Raw genomic sequence first — 9,004 nt, 5'->3', positions numbered from 1 at the left:
AATGAATGGAGTTTGTTTTGCAGAGGAAACAGGTTGAATGAAGTTGAACCATATTTGTTGAGAAAAGGTGGAAGTAATTTGTCACAACAAGCTTCGCATTTATACAAGTTCACCAAACTGATATAAAAATTTGGAATATGTTGTGCATTACTATTATTTATTAGAACCCAAAATTTGCATATTTCTTATTCCCTACCAAACACGTTTATTTAGTTATAAAATATGATTAAATGTAGTGTTTAAAATAATAAAATCTGATTTGACCTTGGTCAAACCTCAAGAAGCATTAATATTTAATTAGTCAATATTATTTGTTAATTACTTGCTATTCTTCACCATAAAATGATTAATATGTTTCTGTATGCCATTGTTTAGGCAAGGGATTAAATTAGTATATAGTTCAGAAAATAATAATGTTTAGTCTACCTAATTAAAAAAAATAAGTCTAATGAAATTTTCAGGTAGGAAAGTCTTCAAGTCCCAACTCTCAACTCCTTGAAAACCCCATCCTTATAAGGCCCTGCTGATATACAGCCACCATTAGAAAACCCTTGAAACGTCATTTCTCACAAATCTCCAGCCGACAAAGGATGACTCTTCAATCCCACCACCACTCCCCCTCGTTCCCTTCTTGTTTCCGACCCTGCTCCACCGCCGAGATCAACTTCATAGCACCTCCTCCACCGCCGCCGCCACAACTCTCAGGTAAAACAGATCTTGCTACGAGTCTCTACAACACAAATCTCGGCCTTTTTTCCCTCGCCTGGTCACGGACTTTCCTTGGCCACTCTCACCTCCATCTCCACCCTTCCTCTAGCTACTCTCCCTCTTCTCCGCTCCTTCTCCCTGCCTCCATTTCGTTCTCCACCCTCCATTTTCATCTGCATATTAAGCCTTTTATTTTTTGGAAGAAACATGGATATAAGAAACTGAGCAGCGCCACGGTTCCTAATGTTCAAGTATTCTGGGACCTTTCCAGGGCCAAGTTCGGATCCGGACCTGAACCCTACTCCGGATTCTATATTGCTGTTGTTGTTGATGGAGAAATGACGCTTCTTGTTGGCGATTCTGCCAAAGAGGCTTATGCCAGAACTAGAGCTCAAAAGCCTAGGGAAAGCCAAGCTCTTGTTTTGAGAAGAGAACGCGTGCTCGGCAAAAAAGTGTACAACACAAAAGCTAGATTTGGAGGCAAAAGTAGGGGAATTTCTATTGAATTTAAGGCGGACGAGGATGGGAAGCTGTGTTTTAGTGTTGATAACAAAAGGGTATTGCAAGTGAAGCGACTTAAGTGGAAATTTAGAGGCAATGAACGTATTGAAGTAGATGGCGTCTCAATACAGGTCTCTTGGGACGTGTATAACTGGTTGTTTGATAATGATTTGAACAATGGGCATGCAGTTTTCATGTTCAAGTTTGAGAACGAAGGCTCTGACATTATTGAAGGAGATTACCAACAGGATGGAGCCGAAGAAATAGTCGGTCCTTTCAACGAGAAGAATGGGGCCGTTTTGTGGCAGCAAAGCTCATGTAATTTTGGCGTCAATGGAATCGAGTGGAAAAAGATGAGGAAAAGCTTGTTGAGAACCGCTAGAAGTTCATCATCTTCTTCGCTTTCGATATCTTCTGCTTCATCAGGAGGCAACTCTTCCGTAATGGAGTGGGCAAGCGTGGAGGAGAGTGAGTTAAGTGCTCCTACTGGCTTCTCTTTGCTTGTTTATGCCTGGAAAAAATGAAGATTTTCCATTGTCCTTGATAATCTCCTATAGTCCTCTAATCCTTCGTTGATAATGTCGCTATTCGATTTCTCACTAACCCCATTTGTTCTTGAACATAGTACAATAAGAATGATACATTAGGAGAACGAAATTATGAAGAGAGGGAGAGATTTATACATAGATCCAATCCTTTCCCCTGTGTTCTCAAAGAGATGGCTGTTTTACGTGGTTCTATATTGAAATCATTATAATTGTTTCTTTGTAAATTTGCGGTAGTAAATTTGATACAGATTTAGTGAGAAGCAATTGTTTCTTTATTTTGTTATTTCATGCACACCATTTTGTTCTTCGTTTTCATTGCTGCATGCCAAGTCTTTTTGCTGGTTGGAATAGTGCTTTTAGATGGAGATTTCCATGTTTCCAACATTAGAGACGTTGCAAGTGAGATGTGGATCTCGTTCGTTTTAAATGAGCTTCCTTGGGGATGCGTGTAAAAACTTATCACCAAGGTTTGGACCCTATGTAACCTGCCAGCCTGCCAAGCAAGCAAGCAACCCTCAATTATGTGATTTGACCGTGTCTTGGATCTCTGAAACTGAAAGTTACTTCGTCGATCCGTAATATTAAAACTTTGATTGAGGAACAGAACAATAGCGTACTACATCGAACGGCACACGAAGGTGGTTGGAAGTGGCCAAATTGTGTAGGGCTTGTCTGTCTGACAAAATGACTGTTTCCATTTTCTCTGTGCTGCCTTTGTTTGTGTAAACTGGAAACCCAATCTGTCTCGAACATTAGTTTCCATAAATTTTCATTTAAAAAACTGTTCTTTTTAATTGAACCAAAGACTATGTTTGATGAGATGACACTGCTCAACTTTCCTGGTCGAGACTCGGAATTAGGCATAAGTAGAGTTCCAAATTGCCTACAGTTTCACCGTAGCCTTTCTTCTTTCTTTCAAGACTTTCTATAAATAACATGACGGGGTGGCTTCAAATTTCCAACTCCACCCCATAAAGTGTATTAAAAGCTTCTATTATGATCCCAAAAAATTAAACTGTTCCTTACAGTAAAAGTTAATGTATTTGGGACCATCGAACAGTAAAATTGGTTGCGGGGAGTGTCAGAGTGAGCCCGCAGGTTAAGGTTGGAAAACCATGGACCTGCGTGCTTGTTTTGGGGGATTAAAAAGAAAAGGCTGCAAGCAAAGCAGTTTGCCAACTTATGCTACAATTGTGAAGGGGTCACGCGGTAGATGGACTTTACTGGCATCCACTTATATCCTTTTGTTGCAATTTAAAAAATATAATCATTTGCTGCTTAAAGTAGCAAACGGAATCAAACAATACATGGAAAAGACTATCCTCTCTTTTCTTGCAAGCTTGGGTTTGGCTTTTGGTGATTGATGAACCACCTGAAAGTTAGGTCCAATCATTTGACAAATACCCCATTTGGTTATTAAAAATGTAAGAATCACGCTTAAATCTATATTACTATGACAAATTTGAACTTTCTGAATTTGCATCTAAACCAAACTGTTTCACCCATTGTTGAATGGCGTTTGATCCAAGTAACCTAACATTATTTGTGATAATTTTTATATTTCATAATCATATTTTTTTAATGTTTGAATAAAAAAACTATAAGGTGAATTCAATGCTATTTCTATATGAACAAACTTTTTTAGATCGACCATTAGAGGTGAAGTAAATTGTATTTTAATCGATAGCCAACTGTCCACGTGCAATTTGGATACCCATAGCCATCAAATCAGCTGCAACCTGCATCATTGATACCCTGGGGCAACCGAGTGCAAGTTGAACGATATCCACATGTACCAACCGAACCATATTACGTTAGTTGGAAGTCGGAAACAAATATCAATGATATTAGAAAATTCACTCCCAACACAGAAAGATACAACGTACTTGGGTACTTAACAACATGGCATCTTAAAAACTAGTCAAACAAAGAATTGAAGTCGTCTTAAAATGAAGCATTTTATTATTTATGGCTTTCGTTTCCAATGTTCATCTATCAATGAATCTCTTCCTATGACACACACTTTGAAACGTGGAACCATTTAGTTGTCGGAAATTATGATTCTTTTTGTTTTCTGTGATTTACTGAAGCCCACAATTGTTTATTACTTGTCAGAAAATATCGGTTCTAAAACGCAACCAACCTATGAGAGGAGAGGAAAATATATGGGCATTTTTAAGAAATATCATCATTACTCGTAATAATTATTTGTGAGACATATTTTCTCTAAATATTATTGATCTAGTATTCTTTTAGACACGAAGGCAATAAAGTACGGATTGTCATTCACTTCTTCGCGGGTTCTGACACGTATGAAAGGTGCGAATCATAATCCGCGTCTTTCCTTTATTTCTTCAATTGTTTGTCTCCCACATTAATTATCACTTGTCTCTCCCTTTCTCTATAAATACCACACCCAACACAACATTCATACCGCACTCAAATCTCATATTCTCTCATTGTTCCTATTATCAATCTTTATATTACGAATGTCAAATATTTTTCTATTATATTAGAATTACATAATAATTTTATTATTTTATTAAAATTTATTGTATTGGTTTTTTTATTAATTTTTGCAATTATAAAATGAAAGGCAGGTTGCTACGTTTAGATGAGAATCATATCTCGAGGTATTTTACCGATACGATAACAATTTTAAATTGTGTTGTTATTTTAATTATTGTGAATGTTTTATTTAATTAATTTGTAGTATTAGTTTATATTTTAATTTGTAAACTATTTATTAAATTAAGAGAAATGTTGTATATTAGATTCATTCATTCATAACGTTAAGTTAGAGATACCCATTTTGCGATTGTATAGTTGAAATTAGCACCGCAATAGCTATATGGGAGCTTGCTTTGACCATGGACATGATGACTTGACAGAAAATGTCGGAGTAAAAGTTGGGATGATCCTGGTTGGTCCCTTTAGCACAACATGTGTAAGGACTGTTGTCTACTGTTAGTTCACATATATTTTTTTCGTTTCATTTTCAATACAAAAACCATCCAGTTGCATCTGTTATCACGTTGAACGCAGTGGCGGACATACTTTCTGGTGGTGGAACGGTCGGTCGATTATAAACTGAACAGAATTACGAATATTGTAATTCTTAATTGGCATCATCGCATCTTCTTTGGATGGAAACTATGTTCCTTTATATAACTCACTATCATTGACTGATGAGTTAAATATGTAGTCACCAACATTAGGCATATATGCAAATTCTGGTTCGTACATTGCACCATAGTCAACTTCATACATGTGTGTTGGAGGTTCGGTGTGTATCGTATTTGTGGGAACTTCATCTACATCATCATCATCGGAGTCCATGTTAAACTGCGATGATTCTGACTAAACGAATAGTCCAGTCTTAGCACCATCCGCACATGGCTCACGAAGAGGTTCTTCTGGTAGAGATGAGGGTTTCCCACAATGCCAACATTTACGTCGAACAAGCTGGTAGTTGAATGTATTCTCCTTGAACTTGAAGGCATCTCGACATTGAGGTCAAAGAAGTTCGTAGTTGAATGCCTCCCCCTGGAACTTGAAGACATCGTGTCAAATAGGTTTACACAAATTGTTGCATTGAGGGCATCTCCATATTCAGGTCAAAGAAATTGGCATATGAATGCCTTCCCCTTGAATTGGAAGCGATGTTTCCATATAGATTGTTTGTGGATCCACCTCGATACAGATCGTAAGAAATTGTTGATGAATGTCTCCCCATTGAACTTGATAGGATGACATCATGATATGGATTTACCATTAACGAGTTAAAATCATTACACATTACTTGAGTTGGGATGTCAACTTGATCAGCTTGTTGAGTGAGCCCATAGTGAGAACAATCTTCTAGTACTTCCAACATGAACCTTCATTGAAATTTTAGAGATCAACTTCTCAAGAGTGATGTTTCTCTTAAAGGATATTCTAATAGAATGATTTGATGCGAAGACGACACCGGTTTTATCTTCCCAAATTTCTCCATCATGATAAACCATATCTGAAATAATCATCATTTTGAGACTTTGAAAGATCGAGAGTATTATATCTGAAATACGTCTAATTAAATAAATAGTATATGAATTAAAATATAAACTAATCCAATTTTTTTAAAAAAATTCACAATAATTTAAATAACACAATTTCATATTGTTACCGTATCATCAAAATATCTCGAGGTATGATTCCGCTTTCCAATTTTACAACCGTAAAAAAATAATATAAAATAACTAGTACAATAAAATTTATTCAAATAATTAAATAAAAATAAATATAATATAATCAAAAATAATTGTACTTTATAAAAACAATAACAAAATCTACTTAGCTTGATAGAATGAATTAATAGAAATGAGAATAAGCAAGTAATTTTGGTGTGGTTAAGTTTGCATTCAGAGGTGTTGTTATTTATAGGGGAGAGGGAGCGTTTAAAAGCAGAGTTTTCGATAATAATAGAGTACCAATAATTAAACGTGCATAATGGAAAGTGTGGATCATGATATGCGCCTTTTGTACGTATCAGAATCCTGCAAAGGCGCGAATGACGATCCGTGATTTATTGCTACCGTGTCAGAAAGGGTGTTAGATTGATAATATTTTAGGAAATGATGTTTGACAAGTAATTATTACGTATAAGTGTGATGTGATATTTCGGTAAAAAGGCCAAATATATCATACTCGTCTCATTATTTTTGTTTATTATTGACTTATTATATAGTTTTAATAAATTAATTTGATCACATGTCAAGTTATATAAAATGAATGAAATGATAAAATTATCTTAAAAAGATAATTGATAAATTTGTTTTGATTGGAAAATACTATAAAGGATAAAAGGAAAATTTTAAATGTTATTATTATTTTTTTAATAGGACATTTTGAATTAGATAATTTTAAATTTTAAAAGAGACAAATTTAGTAAGACAGAGAAAATAATATCGGATGTTATTATAAAGGTTGGAAAATAATTTGGAGAATATATTCCAAATTGGAAAATTATTTGAAAATGAGTGATTGAAAATAATAATAAAATAAAACCTTAAAAGGACATCATCCTCGGTTGATTGCAGAAACATGGGCCGGTCACTTTAATTCCGCTTTCAGTGGGCTTATGTTGGATTATTGAATGAAGAAAACAAAACGGGCTGGATCGGTAAAAGATATTGTTAGGAAAAAAAATGATCCTAAAACCCTGATTCGTTTGAAGTTTAAACCCTGATCCTAAAACCCGAATTCATAGATCAAGAGAACTCCAATCAGCAACACAGTCCAACAGTACAAATAAAAATGGCTCGCTTCATTAGAACAGCTCAAAGAACATTCATCTCTGCTGCTTCCAAAACCCTAACTGACGGCACCCAATCACGAATCCCATCATCAGCTTCACTACTCCAATTCAAAACCTACGCAACCTGCAAAGCCCACATATCGCCTTTCACAGCCAACATCATCAGAATCCTATGCAACGAGATCGAGTATCAGCACGACTACGCTCCTCCCCATCAGGTAACTAATTGTACCTATCAAAACTTTTGCGCCCGGATTTTAATTTGATTTGTTTCTTCACAATTTGTGTAGCCTGCTCGGAGTTTCAATTCATTCACGGTCCATGACCGACCGGGAGAGAAGTGGATGACAATGAGGGCAAGACATGGAGACAATGAAGATATCAAAATAGAAACAACTATGTTTGACGGCTGTGCTCTTGTTCCTAAGCCCGGAGAAGATAGCACCGGAGAGAATGTGGTTCTTCACATTAGCTTGCTTGTTGATATTTCCAAAGGTCAAGGTTATCCTGAAATGGAATTTTTGTGCTCGGCCTGGCCCGATCATTTAGAAATCCAGAAAGTTCATTTGCTAAATCGTGATAAGATTGTTATTAATCCATACATGGGACCTGATTTCAGGTATATCTTGCTATTTCTTTTAGTACACTTTTTCTTTTTAATGTTGATCGGCAAACTAAGTTTTGTTATTTTTCTTCAGAAAAATGAATGGGAAACTTCAGAAGACACTTCGTGATTACCTGGAAGCAAGGGGGGTAAATAATGAACTTTGTCGCTTTTTGCACGAGTATATGATGAATAAGGATAGGATTGAACTCATACAATGGTTGGGAAATGTGAAATCCATTATGCAGGGCAAGGAATGGAATGAGGTTTGTTTATGAAGTTCCGATATCTGCTTCGTATATGTTCCTATGCAAGGTTCATAAGATTTTTATTTAGGATCCTCTACCACTCTGTGTGGAATTGGCTTATTAGTTTTAAATCTTTTCTATCTAAGCTGCAGTAATGTGAACGTAATCGTAATCTCGTTGTGCAGAACCTTAGTGGTGCCAGTAAAAATAAGTGTACGAGGATTTTATATATTTGAATAGATTCTTTTTTAGAGCTTCAACATGTTCTAAACTAAATTTTAGGGTCTCAACATCTTTTCAGTGCTTGAGCAATCCTTGAAAAGTAATTGTAATTTCATTTCCTTGTAGCATTCCTTAAGTAATGAATGATATCTGCAAGCGTGGCTTCTAACGCATGTAATATGCATATCAAAGCATTATATCGGAAAGTAATTCGTACTTGCTGAATACAGCAAACCTTCACCCTGGAGAGGCTTTTACTTCATATATGCAAGAGTTAGTTGATGTTGAAGGCTTGTGCATGAGTAACCATAGCCTATTTTAGTACCATTAATTATAAGGTGCTGCAATTTCCTTAAATTTCATTTGGTGTTGCATGGCTTTGATAGTACAACCTAGTTTAGTGTTATTCCACTTTAGGTGCCTTGGTGTAAGAAATAATTAATTGCTCATTCTTTGCTTTTCTTAGTACACATGTGCTCTGTGTATTCTTTTGATTCGTACACAGGAGGATAAACTGAGAGGGTTACTCCCTTCATCTGCAAGTGTGAGGGTCAAACTCCCACTGTCGGATTTGGATGAACCATTAGGGTCTTTGTTCTATTTTTCATATCAAATGGGATTCGGATGAACCATTTGGGACTTGGTTATTTTTTTTACATATCAGTATTTAATTTTGTGAAAGCTGACCCCATGTTCTACAATGGGCCACAGTGTCTGTTTCGAGGTTTGTCTGATTTGCTCTCGACTATCATAAAGCCTAGTTTCTACCCGACCAATAAAAATCATTTGTGGATAAATTCAAATTTCTCCGTGTAATAAAAACTGCGCGGCCAGGTTAGCTTGCTTCGACCACAAAGCAACACAAAATCAGTCT

At 36.0% G+C, this 9,004-nt stretch overlaps 2 protein-coding genes across 3 annotated transcripts; both read left to right on the top strand.

Annotated features, from left to right (window-relative positions):
* Positions 1-524: 524 nt before the first annotated feature.
* Positions 525-1,869, top strand: LOC120135623. Of its 2 annotated transcripts, XM_039151878.1 has the most exons (2): positions 525-1,467; positions 1,498-1,869. In XM_039151878.1, the coding sequence occupies exons 1-2, from the start codon at positions 591-593 to the stop codon at positions 1,731-1,733; spliced, it is 1,113 nt and encodes a 370-aa protein (XP_039007809.1). In that variant the 5' UTR covers positions 525-590; the 3' UTR covers positions 1,734-1,869. The 2 variants fall into 2 exon arrangements, with proteins under 2 accessions (XP_039007809.1, XP_039007805.1); XM_039151874.1 differs by having other exon boundaries at positions 525-1,869.
* A 5,096-nt stretch (positions 1,870-6,965) lies between these two features.
* On the top strand, positions 6,966-7,991 carry LOC120135158 (uncharacterized protein At2g39795, mitochondrial-like). The gene is made up of 3 exons (XM_039151489.1): positions 6,966-7,274; positions 7,347-7,675; positions 7,755-7,991. Exons 1-3 carry the CDS (start codon positions 7,056-7,058, stop codon positions 7,936-7,938), a joined length of 732 nt encoding a protein of 243 aa, XP_039007420.1. The 5' UTR covers positions 6,966-7,055; the 3' UTR covers positions 7,939-7,991.
* Positions 7,992-9,004: the final 1,013 nt, after the last annotated feature.

The sequence above is a fragment of the Hibiscus syriacus genome, unplaced genomic scaffold (genome assembly GCF_006381635.1).
Source record: "Hibiscus syriacus cultivar Baekdansim isolate YM2019G1 unplaced genomic scaffold, ASM638163v2 tig00001825_pilon, whole genome shotgun sequence".
Classification (NCBI taxonomy): Eukaryota; Viridiplantae; Streptophyta; class Magnoliopsida; order Malvales; family Malvaceae; genus Hibiscus; species Hibiscus syriacus.
The sequence above is the reverse complement of the archived record's forward strand: the minus strand, read 5'-3'. Positions and strand labels throughout refer to the sequence as shown.

Coding starts and splice junctions, on each gene's coding strand:
- LOC120135158 (XM_039151489.1), top strand. CDS start 7,056: ATGGCTCGCTTCATTAGAACAGCTCAAAGAACATTCATCTCTGCTGCT. Junction 7,275..7,346: donor ACTACGCTCCTCCCCATCAG/GTAACTAATTGT, acceptor CAATTTGTGTAG/CCTGCTCGGAGTTTCAATTC. Junction 7,676..7,754: donor TACATGGGACCTGATTTCAG/GTATATCTTGCT, acceptor ATTTTTCTTCAG/AAAAATGAATGGGAAACTTC.
- LOC120135623 (XM_039151874.1), top strand. CDS start 591: ATGACTCTTCAATCCCACCACCACTCCCCCTCGTTCCCTTCTTGTTTC.